We start from the raw sequence: 25,940 nt of genomic DNA, 5'->3' as shown, positions 1-25,940 counted from the left end.
AATTGCTTTTATATTTATCTCAGTTAGTTTCTTAGGTTTAATTCTTGTATTTCCATAATCTTGTCTCATAGGAGAAATAGGCATATTCGACTAATTAAAAAGCACCGAGAAACAATTCTTTTCCGGTACAGCGTTAACATTAAAACGTTCAAAACGGCTTCTGGAGATCGATGATTTCACATGCAACGACCCAATAAAAAAATAAATGAACAGACAGGAAATGAACACGGTAAAAAATGCGAGTATGTATTAGTCGTACGAGGGTTGAGTCGGTTTTTGGTGGTTTGGAGTTAGGGTTGCCAGAAATGTTTTATCCACATATAGAAGAAGTAGTGAAAACTGCAATTATGTATATATGAGATAGGCTCAAAATATAGGAGTTCAAGTAAAAGAGGTACACAGCACATTTTAAGCTTTTTTATTGAAACAAAGATTTTTGAAAATTATATGCTATTCAAATATGACATAGGAGATCAAGTTCAAATATAGTAGACTCATATCAAGTATAGAAGATCTGGTAACCCTATTTGGAGTGCTCACCTGTGTCGGGTTTTCAGGTACGAGTACTTCTTTTTTAGTTTAAGGACGTGTGGAAACAGATCTTCGGTTTCCCCAATACCCACTTAAAAAACCACACGTCCAGGACTTTCCTCCTTTCCTCCCTCAACTTCTGGCTCGCTGGAGGGCCAGACGGGGCCCCGCTTTTCGCATTTCTCCCGTCTGGCTACACTCATGTTCTTGTCGAATTTTCAGGTACGAGTACCTGAAGACGGGCAAGAAGCGATTCGCCACGGACGGACTGACCAATCTGCAGTACGAGCTGGTCGACAAACAGAAGCCGAAGCTGTACACGTGGCTTCTGGTGAAACTGACGCCCCCACAGCCCAGCTGATGGCTCCCGTGGATCGGGTAGCGGACGAGGCCCGAGCAAGTCGACGACGCTCCGACCACAAGCACCGCTCTCGGTTCCCAAAGATAAACGAGACATCGATCGAATCGAAATCGGTTCGAACCGTTCGAACGACTTTCCTTTCCTTTTCTCGGCGATAGGAATCGTCTCTCGTCCGAGGCGGCGACGTTCGAACTTCCACCCTACCCGATGGACCGGGTACGCGGACGTTGGAACCGCTTAAGGGGAATAAACGCTGTGACCATTAACTAAATCGCTTGGGAATTATTCGCGAAGAATCAGCCACCTCTGATTGCAACCCTTCGCACTCCGAGCACATTATGCATCGCAGTGGACGGGAGTTTTTTTTAGATCGTACAGTTTCCGTTTTCTTAGATCGAATATTTACTGTATTATATTTGTGAATAATAAAAGACTGTCTCGACAGTGGCGTTAATGGAGTGCGAAGGATTTATGATTGTTTTCAACATGTCGATGACAATCGCTCTGGGAAGAGTTACGAAATGTTTATTAAAACATTATTAAGGAGTAATGATTGTACACAATTGTAAACAAGGGTTCAGTTTATCAATGACAATGAGTTTTTAAAATCGCAGGTGGCTCTCTGTTTGTGAATGTTTGCCAGCGAGTCGCGTTCGCGAAATTTTTGGGACGCCTGTGAAGCAAGTAGTTAAGTGATTCCTTTTGCATTGAATTAGTCTTCCTTTAAGGTGTAGAAACGGATATTTTATTAAAAACAATTCAGTCGCAACTTCGTGTAAACTACTTGCGAATTAGGGCCTGCATATTCTGCGAGGTAACGCAGCCACCGATCTGCAGCTCGTCATACATGTAGTTAACTTAAACTAAGAATGGTAAGGTTTTCTTACATTGTATAAAGATATAATAGTTTCAGTTAAGTGTGTACGGAGATTTTAATATATTAATGATTTTTTTATACAAAATGGAGCAGGTTTAATAACAACTTTCAAACCATTTGAAAAAGAATTATTAAACCTTCTTTGGGGGAGAAATTCGATTGGGATTTTCAATCGGAATTCCTGTGTTCGTCAGTATTCCGAGTGGGTCGAATGTTTGTATCTAACATTGTGAAAGTGTTTAGCAGTGACTGCTACATAATTTTAGTTTTTACCTCCTTTTTTCCGTTTTTTTTTTTAAGTGGCCCAGATGACCGTATGTTTATTACGGAGTCGGTATTTCGTCGAGTAACTTTTTGAAATAATTACACAGTTCATCGTACAACACACTGTTCCGAATAATATAAAACATTATTCCAGATGAATGAAAGACTAACACGGTTAATAAATTTAGTTTGAAACTCGTGGGTTGATGAACGCTGGTAAATCGGCGCACAACAAAACTAATCTTCTGAATCTCAGAAAACCAATGTAGGGTGATGCTCTACTCTGCGTAGATTACGCTCGATGAACATGCAAAAATTCACAGTGTTTGTCCCCCTTAGACATCCTGGCGAGTTGTTTCTCTCGGTTCTTGGTCGTCTCGGCCGGGAACGAGAGGAGCGTTGTTACGTGATATATTTTTATTCCTCGTATTTTTTTATCGCAACGGTAGGCTAGACTAGCGAGTAGAATTTAGCGCGCGAGCTAACGTGCCAAAGGGGAGCGCGTGCACGCGTGCATACAATACATGTAAATACGTGCACGCGCCAGTTTCGATAGAGAACGGGACGAGCGTGTCGAGCGTACAAGGGAAATACGCTCGGTCATTCTTTCTGGAATCCAACTACTAACGGTATAATATTATACAATGTATAGGCATACGCATACACATGTACATGTACAGGCGCATGTAGAGGTGCGCGCACCAGAAGCGTTGGGTGCTAGCGATACTAGATACGAGGATCGGGTTCAATATTTATCCGCGCGGCAATTAAAATGTTTGCCACGACGACGATAAACTGTCGCCTTTTTTAAAAAATAAACTGTGTTTCTAGCGTACAAGGTCTTTCCAATCTGATCGTACAGGGGGACGATTCTACAGAAAGAAACTAGTCAGAAATGTGGATTAACATTTTGTTCACTTCGTTCGCGAGAAAATCGGCTTTGAAAATTACTGGGGTCTCGTGCGTTGGTATTTACAGTAAGTAGAATTGGCTGATAGCCAATTAAAAGTTCTTAGAAGAATTGTCCGGCCATGATCAGACGCATCAGCCAATTCGAAATAGCATGCATTCGTAAGGAATCTTCAAATTCGATTTCCTCGGGAAGTAAATAAAATTATAAACCTCAATAAAATTCTATTTCACGTTTTCGTTATATTCCTCACTTCGCTATCGGTGTTTTTTAACAACAGGGAAAAATTAACCCTTAGCAATATTGTTTACATTATTAAATATGTTGGTATCTAATCAATTACTACACATTTAAGTATTGTATGAGGTACTATCATCAATTTCACATCCATAAAATGAAAGAAATCGTATACAATAGAATTATTCTAGGTCGGAAGAAATGTTTAAGTTTCAAGTTAAAATATCACACCGACTGCAAAGTACCTTGGAAAGAACAAACTAACAACGTGCACTGTAAGCTGAGAAGCAAAGGGATTTGAGTGGTAACGCAGTCATAACTGTTTTATCGTTGTCATAGCAAACTTCGTGACTGCGTCGCGGACAATTATCGAACCACCCTCGTAGAACTCGAACTCTTCCGGAAGTGTTGTTCGCCCAGTAGTCGAGACTGTTTGGGAGCCGAGTCATGGTTGTCGAGTCGCGTCATGGAAGACGATCCGTTCTGGCGAACGGAGCCAGAGACATTTTCATAGATTAGGATAGATCGACGCACATTGTTCCGAGAGAGAGGGAGGGTCTAGCTGGAGAAAACGGCAAATTTATAGCAATTAATGAGATTTTTTAACAGTAGAACGAATCAAAGTACCTAAAAATAATTATTTCTAATCGTTAGATTGCGGATGTGATGTACTTACGAGAAAAATTAATACGTCAAATACACAATTGAGAAGACAGAAGGTTGTAAGAATATTGTTATGTTATTTTCGAGTTTCTCACAAGGTGATTGAAAGAGAAAATTTTATTTAACTTCAGTCTGTTACAATGGGCTTGGACTTGGACTACTACTCGTAAAGAAAGAGTAGATAGCACTTTTCTGTTTTGCTGTTTCAAAATGCTTTCGTTTTGTCCAGCTGGAAAGCAGTTATCGGAACAGTATGCGGCGTCTCTTGCCGAGCCGAGGGGAGGGATGCTTATTTTTTTAAAATTCCTAGACGACCGATGACGGGGCGGTCGATGACGGTCGAATGGAGGCGGGTGCATCATCGGCCGTGCGACCGCGTATAATGGAGACGGTACTTAAGCGTGTAACGCGACCCGTTCAACGTTGAAACCCTGCGTACTCGAGAACTCTCGTGTTGTTACTATTTTATACGTACGTCCTCGAGGACTGTACACACAAGTTATTCGTTACACACATGACCCGCACACATACATGTACCCCATGCGTACATAAATATACGCGTACGTGCATAACAAACATACAGATGCGTACACGAACATACACACACGTACAAGCAGGCGTACAGAGACACACACATGAAGACACGAACATATCACGCGTAAGATATCCGTGAGCGTTTCGATCGTTTGGATTTAATTACTTAAATCGTTAAGGGTGAGAGTACGGGCTGTGAAATTAAATATGCACTTTGTTTGCGGCGACACAAGCCTCGCGGAATGTAACGCGAGCGCCGGGAGCGAGCACAATAAGGTTAGACCAATTTCCTACGGGCAAGGATCGCCTGATTAACAGAAGCGATTCGAGAGCCTTCGGAGAATCTCGAAGCGACGGGAGAGCAAGCTGCGTTTTTGCGTCCTGAACGTAAGGGCGGTTCCAAGCGATTTCAACTTACCTACTTTAACGATACTCTACCATGTACTATCGCTATCGAATAATCGATAATATCCATAGATAATCGTGATAAGCCAACGAGACATTCGTGCAGAGACGATCGAGATCGTCCGTCTGCGGTCCACGCTTCCTTAACGATCCCTAACAATCCTTAACGATGCTCCGACAAGGCGGCTCTTGACGACGACGATTGTTATTTTCTTCCGATCGAACCTTATTTTCGCTTAAATTGTAGTCGACCTGCTCCACTTGACAGATCAAGCGGCGACTCCTAACGTTTTTGATCGATCGACGAGATCGAAACAAGAGTCTCCTCCGGAACGAAGAACGAAGGATACGTTTTTGTTACACTGTGAACTGCGAAGAATCAGAGGAAAGAAAGACATCGTGCACCGGAAGTAAACGGTCACTCTCTCAACCACGCTGGGAGATTACAATTTTTCACAAGCTACACTCGTGTTGTATCGAAACAATAAATCTTGTTAACGCTTACCTTGCGACGTTCTTACATCTCGACCAGATAGACGGTTTTTTCAAAGTCTAGCGACTGTGGTACCTAGGTCTGAGTCTAGTAAATTATGCAATTTAATACAAGTGAATCGTGATTGAACAGTTTATCTACTGGTTGTTACTCAATAGACCTCCATGAGGATCTTTAATAAATTGCTCATCAATTATCACAATCCCATTTGCAGAAACAATAAATTCTATGCATGCAGTAACATGTCAGTACAATGTTCATCCTTTAAGATGCCTAAAATCTTGATCCCTGAGGAGAGTAACGTTATTCCGGATTGGATATATGGGTGGGAAAATAACGCTAAACCGATCACAAAACATTTTTGTTTATATTCATTTTATCATGAAACTTTTACCAACATGTTCATCCTTTAAAATGCCTAAAATCTTGATCCCTGAGGAGAGCAACGTGATTCAGGATTGGATATATCGATGGGAAAATAATGCTAATCCGATCACAAAACATTTTTGTTTATATTCATTTTATCATGAAACTTTTACCAACATATTCGTGACACGTTTTAAACAATTCGCGTCCCCAAAGGGTTAAAAGAAAATCATACAGCTTCTTCCAGACAGCTTCTTTCAGATCTTTTTGATGAAAGATGATCATGTCCTATTATGGTCTATCCGTTCTTTTCACTCTCAGAAGCTCCAGCAGAATGTTGCCCATACTCTTGACAGTGAACTTGCTGGTGCTGTTCAGAAGCTGCCTGATGAAGCGATGATTTATCAGCCGATGAGCCAGAACAATGTCTCCCTGTTCCTCCAGCTCGTCGTCCTTTAATTCTCTGTAGACCGAGGTCAAAGCGTCTCGCAGGTTGCCGTGCGACCCTAAAAGCTCCGGTTTTAAGAGAAAACTTGGTAGAGTCGCAGCCAGCACCGTCTGAAACATGATCGAGACGTGTCACGGGATCCGACGGCATAGTGTTCACAAGTCAACGACTTGAAGGTTGGAGATACTTACCAAACAGACATCGAAAGGTATCCAGTACTCGATCGCTTCCTGATCGGAGGCTCGAAACTTGTAATCGCCCTCGCCAAATAGAGACTCGCCTAGTGAACTCTTGGCGGTCAGATCTTTATCAGCTGAGTCGCTCTTTTGATCCTGATCCTGATCCTTACCCTGATCCTGATCCTGATCCTCTTCGAGGACTTCTTCGGTCCCCTGAAAAGCCACCAACGATAGAACTTGCCAATAGGTTGTACTTCGTTGTCCTTCTTCAATGCAATTATTGAAGATCGATTTTTTAGAGGACATAACAGTGGGAGACTTATCTTTGTAAGATCACGCATTGCAAGAAATGTGTGAACATTTTTTGGAACTCCGTGGAATCATTTAGATTTGCAAATTTTTGAGTGAAGAAAAGCAATTTTTAAGCTCCAACGAATCAGCTTCGGTACATAATTAAAAGAGACTTTGGTGGGTGGTCGATTTTAATGAAACTTTTTTTGGTGAATCTAGAGCAAAAATAAGCTGACCCATGTCCAAGCGTTTTTCATCAAGATAATTAACATGTAATTTTATGATATACAGTCAAACCTGTTTTTGTGCGGTAGATAGGGACCGCACAAACAAATATTCACAAACTTCATAAAAGCTATAACAAATAATTTTTCACAACATATTAAAGAACATTTTTTTTATGCGGTGGAGTGGGACCGCATAAAAAAAGTCTCACTTAGAAAACATGTCGAAGCTTTACGAAATAGCGAGAAAGTGCTTTCCAAACAAAATAAATAATTAAATTACTCTCTCTTATGATTAGTAATCTCTTTTTTTATTTTTGTTCATTTTACTTTCAATTTTAAGTTTTAAGCCATTTTCTCTTTGTCTCTCTTTTCTTTAAATATGTTTTGAATTGTATTAATGAGTATTGTCAAAAACGCTCGGACATGGGTGTGCTTATTTTTGAAAAAGATAATTTTTTAAGGTATACAGCTGTACATACCTGTTGTTCCAAGATCAGAGACTGAGGTGTCGCAGAATGTCCAAAACGCGTCCGCTCGTAAAGATCCTGAACATATCTCTCCCCCTCTGCAACATCAGAGCAGATCCTAGAACCAATCACAAGCGCCAGGGCTTTCGCAAATCCTTCTCGCGGATCCGCAGCCTTGCAGAAGGCTAACAGCAGAGCAGTATAATTGACAGTGCGTCGGCTGATCATGTACATCCTGCTGAGCAGTTCCTTCGCCAGGATCAACCGGAGATTCTCCTCGGTAAGGAAACAGCTGTCCCGTACCTCAGTGTGAGAATTGATTAATTCGTTCGCAGCGTCGAACTTGTCGAGATCCAATCGGTAGAGTTCTTCTTCGTACAGTTCTTCAGGATTGCGATGGAATTTGTCTACCAATAGCTCGAATACACGGTTTGGTATTTCAGTGCACTCGAGGAACCAGATGGGAGTCCAGATAAACTGATCGACGGACACCACTTCATTTAAATCGCAATCCTGGATGCGGAACCTGTCTCTTGCGATTAGTATGTCGCTGTGGGTCGGCGTTGGCACGTCCATCGCGTAGATCACGAATTCGCGCCAGTCCACGTAGCTAGCGGATCCGAACAATCTGTAGATCGTATGTATTGAAAAGTAACGCGTCTATATTTCAATAATAAAAGATATAGTTTATTTTCCGCTTTACAAAAAGTGTATATCAGAATAGATAGTCAGAACTCAAACCGACAAATCGGTGGCATCGAAGAAAAAAGAACTGCATGGAAGAGAGTGCCAACAGTACGTATGTACAAGGACAAATTCTTTTATATCTTTGGTCCGAAGAATAGTGAAAATTGAACAAACTGTAAATTGTTAAACGTTGAATGCATGAATCAAGTTGTCCGAGTTTAGAAGGCAAATGTTCGAACAATCTGTGGATCGTATGTACAAGCACAAATTTTCTACGTCTTTGGCCCAAAGAACAGTGAAAATTGAACAAATTGTAAACTGTCGAAATTTGAATGTACAGTGATCCACAAAAGTGTTCGTACACCCCTTAAAACAGAATAACTTTTTTATATTTGTACCAAACGCGACCTGATGTTTTGTAAGCAATTAGAAGCATTGGTTTACTAAATGATGTGCAAAGAAGATCTTCCAAAAATTATAATTTGCAAGGCTACACGCAAAAATAAAAAATCGATGATCGAAAATCGTGTAAAACTACGATTTTCACAATTTTTAACCGCCTGTAGCTCGTGTGTATCTCAATAGATTTCGATGAAATTTCCAGTATGTGTATAATTAACATAGATGTACAAAACATATATTTCAAATTTTCATTAAAGGACCAAATAAAAGAGTTTTAAAAAATGCCTTTTTTATTTTCGCATTAAATTTTTTTGCACATCATTTAGGTCGTTTGGTGCAATTATAAAAAAAGTTATTCTGTTTTAAAGGGTGTACGAACACTTCTGTGGGCCACTGCATGTATCAAGTTGTTGTATATGAAATGTCCGATTTTGCAAATGTTTTACTTGTCAACGATAGTGCAAATGTCCACCGGTTGAAGCCGGTACCAGCAGCATGGTAGCATCATAGACTCGCCCTCTTCAGGTCCATGACCGACCAGATCTTGAAGAATAAGCACAAATGCCCCTGCAGGCATGACTCCATGAGGAGCCACCCGTCTAAACATCTCCATCAGCCTAGAGAGCTGAGCTATGCGGAACCGTGTGTCCATGTCGACCTCTTTGACCACTTCTGGCTTCTTCGTCGGCACCTTCATCACGAACACGTTCGATCGAACGATGAAGCGGTCGCCATCGAGCAGCATCTCCCTCTCTAGATACCTGCCCTCCTCGATCGCGAAGCAGAACACGGTGACTGCGTCGTTGATGCCCTTCATCTCTCGCCAGTACCTGTGACAACAAAAACAGATCAGCCTGAAATTACGATGATCGCAATGATGCTCGCAAATTATCGTGCATCTCGTTTAATCCCGTTTGTACAGTTGTCCAGACAGAGAAATGGCCATTATGCCCACTCGAATAAAATTATCATCCAGCTAGAGATTGATCATTGGACAAAATCATTATCAGAAGAGTTAACCCTTGTGTAGTCAACCGGCAGTGTTGGGCAATAAATAAATTTATGTAAATAAATAATCATTTAAATAAAAATTTAAAGAACAAGTTATTTGTTATTTGGATGTTAAAATAAAAAGCAAAAATAATTATGTATTATTTGAGCAAGTCTAAATAGAATTATTTTAAATAATACAGTTAATTGTTATTTACAAATACAATTTCAATTATTATTTGTATTGCCAAATAATAAATTAAATTGTATTTTTTTATAGGCAGCTAGGCCCTCTGGACGGCGTTATACCTGAAAAGGTTGCTATAGCAGACAAAAAAGGCGCACGTATTCATTACATATACAAAATACAACAAATAAGAGAAGACCAGAAACTATTTATTTGATTTCCACTTCAACCCAAATAATAAATAATCTTTTATTTGTAAATAAGAATTAATAATTGTTGGAATCACAAAGAGTTGATCTTATGAAAAAATTAAGGAAGCTCAATTTGTTCCCACCCTTAAATATCAGATCGTTACTTTATGAACCGAATATTCAGGCATGTCATCTTCTTTTCAATTTTTTCAAGTAATGTAATTTAAAGATTTAAAGTTATGTATTTAATGTGTTATATACTTAATGTGTTCTGCTGTAACTACATTACTAATGTTTAACTATAAGGTGTATACTACTAATGTATAGTTTTATAACCCCCTATGGGGAGTTCCAATTAAGCTCTCAATAAAAAAAAAAGAATTAATAAATAGATCACTTTTGGAGTTATTTAAATAAAAAGTTTAGTTATTATTTGCAATTAAAATCATACGTTTATTTATTATTTAATAATTTATTATTTAACATAAAATTTGTTCAACACTGTCAACCGGGTACCCGATAACCCATTTACTGTATTTTTTTCAACAATTTGTTAATGTTCCTCTAGAAAGTATTCCAAAATTTTTCTGAACCTCCATTCTTTACTCGCTAATATATGAATTTACAGTTTCATAATGAGAATTTGTGCAAACATGTTAAATATAGAAAGGTTTTAAATAATCTATACATTTTGGTTGACTAGGTAAGGGTTAAACGTCTGCCACAGACAACCAACCTGTCCACGATATTATCATGGATCCGATGGAAAGTCCCCCTCATAGTGTCCAACAGAAAAGCAAACTCGCTGCGAGCAGCAGCTTCGATCGCGTTCAGTCTCAACCGAATCCTATCGATCTCATAATCAACAGCATACTGCCGCTCCAGCGCGAGATCCTCTTCACGGCTCACATCGTTTTTAACATTATCATTTCTATCTTGTTTCTGGCTCGCAACGTCTATCATCCCAGAAAGTTCTTCCACAATGTTTCTCGAATAAGCAACGTTCCTCTCGATCGCCTGGACGACTTCAATCTTCCGTATCTCGGTATCCGCCTGATCCGTATTGGTCAGCAGCTCGTGCAGTTGTTCTCGAAAAAGGACTCTATCGAATGCAGGACCTACAAATCGCAAAGGGGTGACAGCTGACGATTTCGTCGATCCAGCCTTGCTCTTGGAGCGTTTAGTATCTGCAGCATCCTTCTTCGAGGTCAGTTTTAACTGGGTCGAAGTTGGTTGTTCCGCTACAGGTGGAGTAGATATCTTATTATCCACCTCCGTTCGATTCAGAGCAACCTTCGGAAGCCGTGCGTCCATCAAAGGCTTCTCAGCCATGCCCGCATAGTAATCCATGATCATCTGCAGCGTATCGACGCACCGGTCCAGCTCCGCTTGAAGAATACCAACATAAACATTGTAGAGAATCGCGGCTTCGTAAATAGTCCACTCGTCAGCAATGAAACGTCTTCTTTCCTCCTCCGCCTCCTGTCTTCTCTTGTCACAGATGTTCCACAGTTCAGCCTGGAAGTACGGCTGTTACTTTCCTTCGAAGGTCGAAGCTTCGAAGCTTTGAATTTCGGAGATTCAATTTCAGAAACTTCGAAGGTGATGAGTTGACAGCGGATGTTTATGTAATTTGCAATTTTTGTAGACGAATTTGAAGAAAGTGGAATAAAATGGAATGTAATTTCCCATGGTACATAGTAGCCTTTTTATCATTATCACGCTTATATTAGCTTGCCGAGTTGTTGTTGTATGCGTCAAATCTTGTAATCGAATTTTAAACCACTTCCCGATGAGCTAGAGACTTTAAACTTTAAACATAGCTCAGAACTGGATCACAATGCAATATTAAAAAATAAATTTTAAAAAAACTATGCGTTTAGGAAAAAAAAATTTTAACGTCATCGCGTTTCAGCGATCCCCACTCCACGCGCCAGCGCTCCCTACTCCACTACGCGTTCCCACTCCGACTCATCCCCACTCCACTGACCCATTTCGCACCGAAGGAGCTCAGTCAGTGTGGTGTTCCGTTCATTCAGTTCCATTTCGGAGTCCATCAAGAAATATCGTCTCTCGGAGTCATCCCCTCATTCTATATCTTGCGTTTCTATATATATCTTACTATTACATACCAGTGTTACTATATCTTGCGTTCCATTTAAAAGAGACTAAAATAAATAAAATAAATAAAATATATAAAAAAAACTTTTTAAAAACCACGCTTATATTAAAATGCATTAAAAAGGGGAAAATAATCTTTTTAGACATTAGTGACTATAAATAAAACCGTGGAACGCCCACGAAGATTACGTCAATATAGTTTAGCGCTCCATGCTTTTATATATAGTCACTAATGTCTAAAAAAATTATTTTCTCCTTCTTAGTGCATTTTGATATAAGCGTGGTTCGTAAAAAGATTTTTTTATATATTTTTAGATCTGAATTCAATTAAAATCGTACTAAATTCTGTCACATTTTATAACCTAGCTATTTTCGAAAATTTTCGAAAGCCATAATTGCATAAAGCTCCGCAGTCTAATGACGAGAATCAAATTTTCGAATCTTCGAAATTCGAACCTCTGTAGTAAATTATTAGATTAAACGAAACGGAGTGTTTCGGAGCTTTGAACTTTGAAACTACATTTCGAAAACAATACGCCATCACAGCTGAAAGATTGATGAAGTTACAACTCCATACGAGATTCGAAGACTTCGAAACTTCGTGCACTTCAAAGTTCCCTTCGAATCCTTTGAATCTTCGAAGAGTCGAAGCTTCGGAAAAGTAACAGCCCTACCTGGAAGTCTGCTAGTCTACGATGTAGCTCGCATTTGACGTCCGCATCGTGTCGTGCATCTTCATCGATATCGTTGAACGCCAAATGAAAGTCGTTCAACAGGTCCTGCTTGTTGTCAGGTCTCCTGACGAACTCGGCCGCGTACTTCTCGACGGAACTCTTGTACGGAACAATTCCAGACGTCTGGACGCTCTTCAGGAACAGCAGCTCCTTCAGGTCCCCCAGGTACGTTTCCTCCATGCTCGTCCAGAGGCTCGCTAATACATTGACGAAGCCGGAGGATGGCAGAGGAAGGTCTACCCACTGCCAATTCGGCTCCCCTGGTCTGGCAATTTTCGGCTCGACAGATTCGTACTCCTGTCCTCCGTCTTCCATCGTTATCATCTCGTCATCTCTGTCGAGCTCCATCTCGAAGTCAATTTCAGAGTCTTCGAGTGCCTCTGATTCCGAAATCATGCGTCTGACTACTGGTGCTTTCGAACCGGTGCTACGGGACCGAACCTTTTCATGACCTTTCGGGACCTCGCCGAACAGCTCATCGGACGTCTTCCTCTGCAGCGGTTCCCCTATCACCAATCTTGCTAGCTTCTTCAGCGTGGTTTCGTCCATGTAGGTGTAATAGAGGAAGTGGCCGATCTTCCGCGAGGCGTAGAACTTGTCGATCGAAGGAGAATTTTTTGTTAGAGCCTCGACCGAACCGTCCTCTATCTGTAATTCCTTAGGCTTCTGCAACACGCGTACGAATAAATTGGCGAACGTCGGAGTTGGGATGTCCTGGATCCGCTTGATCGGAGTCGGCACCAGCTTCGACTGTCTAAAATGAGCAAACATCAACGAAAGGCCTCGATGAGAATTGAACTGTGTCTCTGGTATGTTGCGATTGCCTGTAGGAGTCCAACGGGTCGTCCCCGCTATCATAAACGATCCTCGGATTCGTGGATTGCACATCCTCCACTGTGAAATCGTCAAATTGCAAGGTCTCCGGGTCTGGCGGTATCTTGTAACCCGTCAGCGCTGTTTCCAGCAGACACATCTGCTCGTAGGTGGTTGGATAGTCTATCAGGACCCAGCATTTTACGCCGTTCAGAGTCTTCAGGTAGTCGATGAGCATCTTGGTTGACAGCTCGTTGGTGATCGGCTCCCCGAGCGCCAGGAACTCGTAAACCCATTTACCTAAGCGAACGGATCACTTAAGGGGCTAGTGTACCTTCGATTTGTAACTAGAAAGGGACCAGAATCTTACTAGAAAAATGGCTTGAAACATGGGTTTGCGCGAATCGGTTGTTTGTCCTTATTTGAGCTAATTGTGGGCTGGGTGAGGGCTCATTCGAAAGAGGAAGGTTCACCGCATGGTGCTCTGGTCATGATTTTAACGACATTATGTTTATATCTAATAATATGAGGGCCCAAAGTAGAGTAAAAATCTAGGAAAAAAACCAGCAGATTTCAATTATTATTTCAATTATTATTCAATTATTATTAGATATAAACATAATCTCGTTAAAATCATGAGAAGAGCGCACCGCATCTAACCTTCCTCTTTAGAATGAGCCCTCACCCAGCCCACAATTTGCTCAAATAAGGTTAAACAACGTCTGGGCGCAAACCCATGTTTCGAGCCATTTTTCTAGTAAGATTCTAGTTCCTTTCTAGTTACAAATCGAAGGTATACTAGCACCTTAAGAGATAAAGCTACTCCAGTCCATGAAAAACAAATTTACGGAATTTTTCACGGAATCGTAATCGAGTGAAAAATCTATTTACAAACTTTTATCATACAGTCTTCGAAGTGTGAAAAGAAATTTTTTTACAAAAAGTATTGGTAAACATTCACTTTAGGGGAGGCATCTCCGATGACCTTGACCTTGACATATGTTGCCAAGGACAACATTCTGAGTAACCCTCAAGTAGGCGCTCGGTGTTTATTAAAAAATTATAAACAAAAGAAGTTTTCAAAATATAGCAGTTATTTTAAGTAATGAAGGCTAAAATGATATACTGTATTGACCTATGTTATCAAGGTCATTTTTTTAAGTAACCTCCAAGAGATTTTAGCCGCCTCGATCGTTTTTTATTAAAAAGTTATAAACAAAAGAAGTTTTGGCAATTATTTAGAAAGAGGCACTGTCCTCTCCGATTTTGATGAAATTTAAATACATTCCTGAAAAGAATTAAGGTATCACCTCTGCGAACCCGAAAAATTTCTACTAGTTTACATGATCATAACTCCGGCCAAAATTGCTGTATCGATATCGTTAAACAATGGTTTGAAAGCGTGAAACCACTAGTTTCGGATGCTCTGTTTCAAATTATTGCTATGTTGGTTTTTTACAAAGTCATAGCGAGATAAAGACAACATTGACAGTTAACAAAAATTTTGTGCAACTTTGTAACATCACACGGGGAGAAACAAATTTTTTTGATAAATCGCGTTAATATCATTTGGAAGGGCTATCTTTCCTGTGTAAAATGTGTGGTTGTTGATTATTGTACAACCTTTTTTATTCGAGTTATTCAACATTGAAGTAAATATTGGCTTTTTAACTTTAACTGGCTCCAGGAAAGTAAAAAAATTATTGTAGAATCTTGTGCAAAAAGGAATAGAAAAGAGCAATAGAAAGAGCGTTTCTTTCTCTTCAAGGCACTTCTTTTGTTTTTTCAATTTCATTAACATTTCGATATACCAGGTGTTTCTGAAAATACGCTTAAAATATGCACAATTTCCATTTTTCCTTTAACTCGCTATATCTCGGCAAGAAATTATCGCAATACCATTATCCGAAAGTCAGATTGAAGCAGAGATTATGCCGATTCGATTGAGCACCCCATGAATTCGCTGCGACAATTTTTTACCTTTGGCAGCTGTGTTTGAAGTTAGTGATTCGCAGAAATTACCGCGCCACGTACAGCGGCTGCCCGACATCTCTGAATATGCTACCACCGGTGTTAGTATGTATTACCAAAGACATACCGCGTGGAGGTTGCTCGGCCGAATTTATGCCTCTTTTGTGTATGTTTGTGCGTGTGTGTGTGACACTGACTACTTAATTCACAATTTTAATAACGTGTGTTACCACCTCGTTTATAAATAACAGACACGCCGGGATGAGTAAAGGGTACTGTTGGTCCTGGGCGGTGGGGTTTTAGTGGGTATGGCGGAGGCATAAGGTCATATAATCCCCCGAAATTCCACCATAGAGGGAGCTGAGCCCCACACTACCCTCTCCGACCATCACCGGAGGAGACGGTGTTTGCGTAAGAGCATTTCCCAACCGCCCTTAAACAAAACAAAAAAGGGACAGAGATCGTGTAGGGAAACTATTTTTTTATGACTGCATCGACCGCGCCGAAAATACAAAGGATGTCGAACGTAGAAAAGGACAGCACGTACATACGGATCGCGCAAATCAACAAGTCAACGAATACACGAAGCCTAATAAAAAAGAAGTACAGTAAATCCTCTATAGACGCGCGACAGCCTCGTGGGGATTTGGTCGCATCTATCGTATAGGGTAGCTATTTTTTATCTCCAAAGGCCGAGCCGAACGTAGAGGAGGACAGCGCGTGTAAATAGAGACCACGCACGGGTCCCCCTTGGGCGGTCGATCGCGCTACATACAAAGAAATTAAGGTACATACATATGTATTACGGTGTTTAAATTGGGGTTTTATGCTACTTGATGTATCATTCTCAGGTATGGAATAGCATTAGTACAATACAACAATATTTCCCGCTTAGCACCGTTGTTTACTCTGTTCTAAGTTGGGGGGGGGGGGATATTCTTGGCCGCATCTATCGTATAGAAACTGTTGCGCCTATGGAGGATTTACTGTACAGAGATTTCTACGGAAGATCAAGGCCTACCCAGGTACGCGGTATCGGTCAACACAGGATCCATATCATCGTAGGGCAGACTCCTAGGCGTCTGCGTCTGCTTGTCTATGAAGAGAGCCGCGGAGGGGCTCTGATGTTCTCGTTTAGACGTCGAGGAGGATTGTCCTGGAGACGACTGGCTGCGTCCTCCTAAGGTTTCTTCGGACTTACTGGTCCTGCTCTGTATTTTGACTCTGGGGCAAGAAAAACGATCCTTGCCGGACTCGATCTCCTTGACGACCTTCTCAGTAGCCTCGATAATCTTTTCATCGATGTATTCTACATCTAGCATCTCGTTCTTGTACTGATCTAAGCAGTAGTTGATGGCGTCCTCCATTCTCACCAGAGGGATCTCTAGATTATTTAGCAGGCCTCGCAGCGATTCGTGCACAGTTGGATTAGCTATGCCAAGGATGATAGCTATATTCTCGAATTTCGTGGACAGAGCTGGTGAAACCACTCTGGAACCACTGATCCGATTATCAACGTAGTTGAGGAGACGGTGCACGATGAAGCCGAGGACGTTGCGACCGAGTTTCATCATTTCTGTTTCACCACGACCGGACACCAAGGTGAACAGGTCCCACGGTGGATTCATCTCCAGGTAGTCGTCCAGGAGAGCCTCCCGCAAGAGCTCGATCTGTTCGAGCTTCGCGCGAGAAGCTTCTTCGATCACGAGTTGATCAATCTTGGTGTCCCCGGTCTCGCTCAACAGCGTCTCAGCGATCGGCTCACCCTTCAGGAACTTGACGATCCACTCGCGCAATATCGTCTGCGGCACCAGCCCGTTGTTCAGCTGCCGATAGTCTTCGATCTTCAGTGCCAGGTTCACTATATCCTGCACAGTCTCCCGGCACAAGATCATGTGCCTTTGATGGATCTTCTGTATCTTCTCGTCGGTTAATCTCTGTCGCAGCTCGCACATTCTCTGACACTCAGCGTCAGCATCCCGTTGCGTCTTCCACACTCTATCTTTGTCTCGCTCGATCGCCGCCAAATGCTCCACCTCGTTCGCCTGCTCCGTCATGTCCTCTATGATCTTCTGGTTGTCCAACATCACGTTCCTCTGGTCACGCACCTCGCACAGCTTCGTGATTATCTGCTTCTCGTACCTGGACTGGTCCAACGTCCGCCGTGCGATCGCTTCGTCGAACATATTCTCCTGTTCGCAGGAAACTCGCTCCCATAACTGGTGCAGCAACGTCTTCTGCATCTTCGAATTCAAGGCGGATACTGCAGCTGCACGTTTCCGGCGACACTTTACCCATTCGATGTACGCTCGAGCCATTTCCGGGTCCTCGACTATCTGCTCCAGCTCCGTTGCGAAAGCTTCTTCTCTCTCCTCCTTCTTCTCGATTTCGTCTTCGATCCTTTTCGTCTTCGCCGCTGTCTTCCGAGCGAAACGATCTGCTTCTAGGCTCTCTTCGGCGTTCTTGATCTTCACCCGATCTGGTCTCTGCGACAGGACAGGAGACACCAGACGAGCCAAGGGGAAATGGTCTGACGATTCACAACGGAAGCTCGGTTATCCGAACGTTCCGATCTTTTCCAGCAACCCTCAACCACTTCCAGTGTAACATCGAGTCAGATTAAGATGCAGGTTGGATGCGGAATGATTTTGTTTGAATGTTTGAAATAAATTATAACGCAAGGGGTTAACACTCAAGAATTTCACAGGAAAGAAAATGTATACTCAGTGTATGCTTACATTTAAGTTAATGCTTTTAGGTTGTTGCGTATGAAATGTCCGATTTTAGAATCCAAATTTTGCGATGCGTTTCGATCAAGAAATTCCATTACAGTTGGCAGGTTCATTGTACGCCTCCTTGATGTACAAAGAGCTTACGAGAGATCCTATCTTCAATTTTAATTTACACACATAAATTTCCTTTCAAATAGATTTGCTCTTTTCGTATGTGCGAAAAAACATGTTGACGATAGCTTTGTGTATAATAGCCTGCTAGTTTTATGCATTTACGGCAAAACTGAGTGGGTGCAATTTAAAACAGTACAGTAAAGTCGCGTTTACTGTCCAACAGCCTGTGTTAAACACGGACAGTGATCGCATACCGACATTATTATTTTATGACTGCGTCTACCGCGCCGCACAGTGATCCAAATCGAGAAATTCAGTGACTTTTGGCCCAAAAACGAACTTTCTCGTATTGATATCTAATCAATGAACATTGCTTTCCAAATATCCATAGACCTCGGAAATGGAGAAATTAATACAATTTAATAAATATTATAGTTGTGATAAATGTTAAAAGTTGGACATTTTAAGAAGAGTATTTTTCACGAGAAAAATTGCTTCTCTTTGATGCGATGCCCTGATGTTCCTATTTAATATTTTCTCGCGCTTTTTTTTTTAAATTAAAGAGCAGATTTTTGCGATAAGAAATCGTATCTTACATTATTAATTAGGCTGCATAATATATTAGAAGTTAATGCTGGACTAAATGGCGAAAATTAAAAAAAAATTTTAGTACACCTTCCTCTACATAATCGCACAAAAATTATTTCTTATTCTATACAATATAATACAATCAAGAAATGTGTGATTCTTTTATCGAGAAGAAATAATTCCGGTTGTTTAACGTTACTGTTCAAGATCGGACATTTCATATGCAACGACCTAATTCATCATTGTCACGAGCCTGACTCGTCATTATACGGCAAGGGGTTAACAAGAAGTGAAATGCATGTACATTCGAGTAACCGAAGTTCCTTGGTATTGCTATTAGCGCACGCGAGCGAGTACCTCGGGGATGCGGTGCTCAACAACGGGTTGCACGACAGGGTACGGTTCCCAAGAAGGAACTGCAAGCTGCTCCCTCTCCCTCGTCAGCTTCCGGAGGATTGCAGGGAACTTGGGACGCTGCCATCCTGTGATCAGGTCCTTTCCTGTGAGCAGCTTTTTCGCTCTAGGATGTTCCGGTGGCTGGTACGGTGGAGGGTCCTCGCAAACTACGCTCACCTCGAATTTACGCGAGGCAGGTACGAACTTCTCCCTCTCCTTCTGCAGGGTGATAAAGTGCAGCCTGTCCTTAGTCTCCAAGGACAGGTACACCTTGTAAAACAGGCGCAAAGATGTAGTGCCATTTCCGCAAGAAATTTCGTCGATACATTCATCGTCAACGTCGATCCCGAGGAATCGCAACCAGAAACGAAGATGCTTCAGGTTCACCCTGCAGAGGGCCGGGTCGTGCGTTGTTATTATCAGGTCTAGCTGATCGCGAGTAATTATGTCGTAGCTGAGGAGGATTTGGGCTAGAAGCTTGCCGTCCTTGGTGTAATGACCGAACACCTTCGGACCGAGATCTATCAAGATCCCAAGACGCGCTTGGATCCAGGTCTTTAGAATGTCGCCCATTTTGAGGATCTTTGAAACGTCCCGTGCGAAACTGACTGCTGAGCTCGATTTCTGCGATTTATCTGATCGCAGGCATATTCAATATGTAAGGTAAATGTCAAATATACAGGGTGTCTCAGCTGAAGGAGGCCACCTAAATATCTCCTTTATTTTTAACTAGCTTTTGCCCGCGGCTTCGCTCGCACAGAAAACCGTTTAATGCCCTCGGAAATTGATATTGTTTCTCCACAAAACCTTTTCACCCCACATTCAACCCAATAGAGTTTTAATTTTATGTCATGCCGCCATCTTAGATTTCAAAACCCCTTTTCACCCCCTTAGGGGATCAATTTTTTAAAATGACGAAACAGGTGTTTGATTAATTATATCAAAGAGCATTAAGACCAAATTTCAAGCAAATCCGACCATAAATAAAATATTCCTCATATAAACGTTGCAACCCCTTTTCACCCCCTTGGGGGTTGAATTTAGAAATATCCTTTCTTATCCCTTGTATAGATCATAAAGGAAACCTCTGTGCAAAATTTCAGCTTTCTAGAGAGGTCCAAGGGTTTAAGCCTCGGCGTTGATCAGTGAGTGAGTGAATGAGTCAGCACTGCATTTTTATTGTATAGAGATATAGAAGACGTTATAAACGTTGCATCCCCTTTTCACCCCCTGAGGGGTTGAATTTTTTAAACAAATTTTCCGTCTGACTGGTTGTTGAGTCGTACTACTGAAATGCGTGCCACCTCCTTGGACATCATGTTCTCCTAATACAAACTCGATTTGCAAAATTGCTTTGATGTAAAATCAGATCGAACCAGTGCGCCGAGAGCATTAGTACATCGTTTACTAGTAGAAATTATTCGATTTTACTACGCAGGCTGTCTTGATAACAAACAAGATAAATCCACCGCAGTAAATATCATAGATTGTGTCAATTTAGTCTACATGCATACTTACGTTCGTCGTGTAACAATTGTAGACACGAATTACATGTAAAAATGAAATTGTCGAGGCGACACAGTCCGTCGTAAAATAAAGTGGATGAGCGATAAAAAGCGTACTCTTTATTCCCTTACACTCGACTGCGCATATACACGGCACGTTACAGGCCTGCCCTACAGGTACAAGAAGAATACACGGGTAATGAAAATCACGGTTGTCTCACAGTTCTCTCTTTTATTCACTTTCAACCAACAGCGTCGTTCTCTCGATCGTTTGGTTCGATTCTGTCGATAAACAACGACGGGGATGATCGTTTACGGGCCAGAAACGCGGCATCGAGCTTCCACGTGGCTGGGGAAGCTCGTCCGAGCTCGATGACGAGAAAATCCTTTCGCGCGACGTCTCTTTCGAACAGTTTCGTGTGCTCGATCTCCAAATCGCTGCGACAGAGAACACGTGGATCCTCGTAGAGGATCCCAAGCAAAAACGGCGATCCGGAATGTTGACGGTCCTCCACGACTCTCCCATTTTCACCTACGAATCGCGAAACCTTCGAAAGAATCGTCTTGAGAAGACTTAGGAACCCCTTTGTCAATCTAGATCTAATTGAAAGATCCATTACGCGTGCAACACACTTTTCGTACAAACTCACTCGCTCCGTTTCTCTCACTCTCACTCTTTCTCTCTTTTCGTTCTCAGATTCGCTACTGATAAGAATCATAATTAAACGTGGTACGAAATATACGCAACGATGGTGTAAGATGATGATGATGATGATGATAATAATAATAATAATAATAAAAATCAGCGTGTTTCATTGCCAACGTGATCATCGTCGTACTTTATGTATTTATAATATTTATACCGTGGTGTGTGGATCATACCGTTACATCGTATCGCCGTGATAATATAATTACATTACACGTCCGTATTCACATCCACGCAACATAATCTCTCGCGTACCGTCGTCTACGTTCGTCATCGTTATTGTTGTAGTTGTCGTCGTGATCGTCGTCGATGGTCGAAAGTAAACACAGTGTGTGTGGGGGTTAGGTTGTACACGAGATACATTATATCAGTTTCGTTTGTTCGCTGTTTTTTCTTCTTCTTTTTGTTGTTGTTGTCTGCCATTTGACCGTGTTACGCGACAATCGTTACTCGTTATTGTTGCCTTCATCTTGAATTGTATGTACAGAAGAGGTATATACTCGATAATATTAATGCATTAATATTTATAATAATTTACGTGTCACGCTCTCCACGCGTGGGACCACTCTGGCCGTGACTTTTCCCTTTTTCCCCCCGTAAATCGATCCGCCTCCGCGCGATCACCGCCTCTTCCTCCACATCGACGTCTTCCTGTTCCGTTTTTCAATCTCCGCCTCGATCCTCTGACGATATACGTCACCTGAACACGCCACGTGCAGAGTGCAAAGAAATTATATTATATTGAATTTTAAGGTCAAAAGGTCAACCATTTTTTTTTTTAATTGCATTGTATTTTACTCGTCGCGGTTGAGGTGCGGCCCACGGTTCCTTTTGCACTTTTAGTAAAATAAGATGCAATTTTTTAAAAATTGTTGACCTTTCGACCTTAAAATTGAAGGTCAAGGTCAACTTTGTGACACAAATTGAGGGTGTTGAAGCATCCTATGGTAACCGCGACGTATAATTTCTTTACACCCTGTACACACTCGGATGTCTTGCGACGATCATGCTCGCAACCTCGGGCTCTCGATCATGCTCGCGGGAGAGCTCCGCGACAAGAGGATCGTCCTCCAGACATACAAAACGGACCCGTCGAGCCCTCCCGTGAGCCACTCGCCGACGCTTCCCACACTAAATCGATCCTTCGCAAACCAAATCAACATCTTCCAACTTTCCACAACGGGGGTATTCTGGTTTCCCATCTTCAAAAAATCGATTTCTCTTTTCCCTCTTGCATTTTCTTTAAGTAGTGTACCCTCGTACGAAAAATCCTTACTAAACGCAACAGTTCTTCCTTCGTTTAATTCGTGTTAGCGTTTCGAGCGGGTGACTGTAAATCATTAGTGAGGGGCAGTTTCAATCGACTATATTGCTGAAGGCCGAGAAATATTGAAAAACTCGGTAATTCGACTTCAAGAGGCTGCCATTTTGTAAACAATCAAGATTTTTCATTTCAATTAGTTCGACCCATATAGTTACATTCCTACCGATTCGTACACTATTTCATTTTCTGTTTCCCATCAGACTGGCAATCGTGGCAACAAAAAAAAAATTAAAAAACTCACGTGATTTTGATTATTATTGATAAAAATCACACGTATACTTCAATCATCAATGAATACATGTGCAAAATCTCAATTCCAAGAGTTCGATAGTTTCTCCAGCAAAGAGATTCCTCGTAAACCAGAATACCACTTCGAGGTAGAAGACGATCGATCCGATCCGGAACCATAGAACGTTGATTTATTGCTGCGAGAGTCAATAGACTTGAGAACCGGGGCCTGGCAAACGGGAGAGAGGAGAACGCGCGAGTTGGGAAGCGTCGGCGATCGTTCCGAGCTTCGTGTAGATCTACGGCGTCTTCTAGATCTAGATCGTCCTCTAGAGCGTCGTCTAGAGCTGGGAGTTCCAACATGTAGCTCGCGAGCTACACTTCTTCCCCCACTCTTAGACTTTGTTGCAGTAGAAGTTCGTCCCTGTTCCCCTGCCGCTATGCCGCCCCGCTAACTCTACGGCTGTACGTAGTAGTGGGGAGAGGTTTGAGTAATGGTGGGGACCTTGGAGTTCTCGGAGGGGAACAAGTTGGAACTCCCTGGTCTAGAGTATCGTCCGGTGCCTCGTCCTCGGCGAAAAAACGAAGAGATCGCGGTTCGAGCGGTAGATGTAGTTTCGCTTCACGCTCGTCAAACATCGCGCCGCATCAGGCATCTACAAGGGCTACCGTATCTATCTAATACGAAGGAACGGGCTCGATAACTCCACCTAAAAGTCTATATTCTAGTGTTTCTCATCTACATCTACTATGCGTCGTGCGGATGTGTGTGTGTGTGTGTTGTGACTTGTGTAACTGTGTGTATGTATGTTATTTCTGTCTGTATGTACGTACCGTGTGTCCGTCGGCATCGGTCGGTTCTCTAATTATGTCTCGCACGCATTCTCCACGTCTCTATTTTGCGTGTATACTATATACCCACACGTTTGTTCTTTCTCTCTCACTTTCTCTGTCTTTCATTCGCTCTTTCTCTCGCTCTCTCACTTTCTCTCGCGCACTTGCTCTCGCTCTGTTTGCTCTCTCGTCGTGTTTATCAACTAATTGTTTAAACTAAGACGTTGCTACACGCACACTACCTCACCGCTAAATATTTAGCAACATGGACATTATTATGTTCTGCTTTTATTTTCAATTTTCTTCTTTTTTCGTATTTTCGTTTGTTCGTTTGTTCTCACTAACTCGATCCCATTCCTCTCGATTCAAATCGATCAAAATATCATCCTCGTGTTTCGTATATATTATCACGTTTTATCGTGCTAAAAAAAAACGGATTATCGGTAAATTGTTAGGTGAATCGATCGATCTAAGTACCGTCGACATCTCGAGCCTTCTATCTAATCTTCTCTTTCTCTCTCTCTCCCTCTCTCTCTCTCTCTCTCTCTCTCACACACACACACGCATACTCTCGTTCATTCTCTGTCTCTCTGTGTCCACTACGTTATGCCCTAAGTAGGTTCGCGCGAATTTATTCGAAAAGAAGCGAACGGAAGCGGCGACCGCCAGGCTCTCTGTCGCGACGTCCGACGACATCCGACGACAATCGGCCCGGCGACATCATCGTCGATCGGCCAGATTTTTGGCGTGATTTCTCATTCCCCCTCCCCTTGAAACGCGCAATACGGACGCACTCGAAGAAGCGTCTATTCTCCGCGAGCAAGTCGAAGGCTAACGACGAACCAATCGTTTTGCTTCGAAGAGTCTCAAAGGCACGTCACTTAGAAGGTACCCGGTTATGTTATGCTTCGTTTTCCTCTTCACGACAGGCATGGACACGATTATTATTATTATTATTATTATTATTATTATCGTTATTAATATTATTAATATTATCAATATTAATATTATCATTATTAATATTATTATTAATGTTATTATTACTATTCTTTTTTATTATTTGTATCGTTATTAGTAGTATTAATAGTATTGTTAGCGATGGTATTATTAATATTAATATTAGTATTATCGATAATTATCGTTATTATTATCGTTAGTATTATCGTTAGCGTCACTCCTCTTACCGATATTATTACAATTTTCCTCTCAATTTTGTCGGCTGTAACCTCATTGTTTTTTCTTCTCTTTAGTTCGACCGTTCGTTTTATCATCTTTTCGTCTCGTTGCCGATATTGCGCGTTCGAAGGTGCGAGTCGCTCGTTAAATTCGGAAAAGTTCGTATACGACGATTCGCGTGCTACGTATTTCTTCATGAAAAAGATCGGTACTCTTCTCTTCTCTCTCACCCTCTCCTCTCATTTTTCCTTTCATTCTCTCAGTCACTCGCAAACATGCATCCGTACACAGTCTCTATGTCTCGCCCGATCGCAAACGTTTCCGTTTCGTCCAAGAAAGAGAGTATTCGCGTTGCACAGCTAGATCGCGCGTCGACTACTACCGTATATTCGGCTCGCTAATCAGTTACATCTATTGCTATTGCTGTCTTTATTATCGTCGATCATTACCGCGTATCGGTTGAGGTACGCACACGTTCGAGCTAAGACAGACGATCCCGGAAGGATTGAGAATGATGGCTTTCACTGCTGTTCTGATCATCGTCATTACCAGGCGTCTATCCGATGACCAGCCTTCATCTCTTCTAGCTTTCATTATATTCGATTCTTTTATAATCGACGAGATTAGAATGGTTTACGTTGAGGCAGCCAATAGAGTTTATTACGTTTGGTTACAGATTTCGTCGCGATCCTGAACAACGATCTTCTAGCTTCCGTCGTGATCTTACTGTTTTAGAGTTTCTAGAGTAAAAGCAGCGAGCAGAGCAACAATTACTGGACAATCAACCGGTGACTAGCTTTCATTGCATCTTGTTGTATTTTAAAATGATTCACGTTGAAAGGACTGTCGTTGCTCTGATCGACGCTCTCCTAGCTTTCATCGCATTTGATTCTTTTATAATCGACGAGATTGGAATGGTTTACGCTGAGGCAGCCAGTAGAGTTTATTAGGTTTGATGAGCAGCTTTCGTCCTGATCTCACTGTTTTC

General features: G+C 41.8%; 2 protein-coding genes across 7 annotated transcripts in view; one reads left to right on the top strand and one right to left on the bottom strand.

Moving 5' to 3' along the window:
* The window catches only part of LOC143209787 (beta-1,4-N-acetylgalactosaminyltransferase bre-4), a 53,408-nt gene extending 47,892 nt beyond the window's left edge, over positions 1–5,516 (top strand). For all 6 annotated transcript variants that reach the window (XM_076425948.1, XM_076425939.1, XM_076425980.1 and 3 more), the window contains one exon: positions 754–5,516. In XM_076425948.1, the coding sequence (XP_076282063.1) occupies positions 754–892 (139 nt within the window). In that variant the 3' untranslated portion in view covers positions 893–5,516. The remainder of the gene's footprint in view (positions 1–753) is intronic.
* On the bottom strand, positions 5,266–21,352 carry LOC143211225 (sperm flagellar protein 2-like). Its single transcript, XM_076428695.1, is given in 10 exon segments — positions 5,266–6,199; positions 6,281–6,591; positions 7,202–7,881; positions 8,789–9,172; positions 10,447–11,228; positions 12,506–13,371; positions 13,373–13,678; positions 16,371–17,899; positions 18,226–18,233; positions 19,129–21,352. Coding segments are annotated over 10 exon segments (5,757 nt in total). The 5' UTR covers positions 19,753–21,352; the 3' UTR covers positions 5,266–5,932.
* Between the last annotated feature and the right edge of the window lie 4,588 nt (positions 21,353–25,940).

Source organism: Lasioglossum baleicum, chromosome 1, assembly GCF_051020765.1.
Source record: "Lasioglossum baleicum chromosome 1, iyLasBale1, whole genome shotgun sequence".
NCBI lineage: Eukaryota > Metazoa > Arthropoda > Insecta > Hymenoptera > Halictidae > Lasioglossum > Lasioglossum baleicum.
Note: the sequence above shows the minus strand (reverse complement) of the source record. Positions and strands in the feature narration are given on the sequence as shown.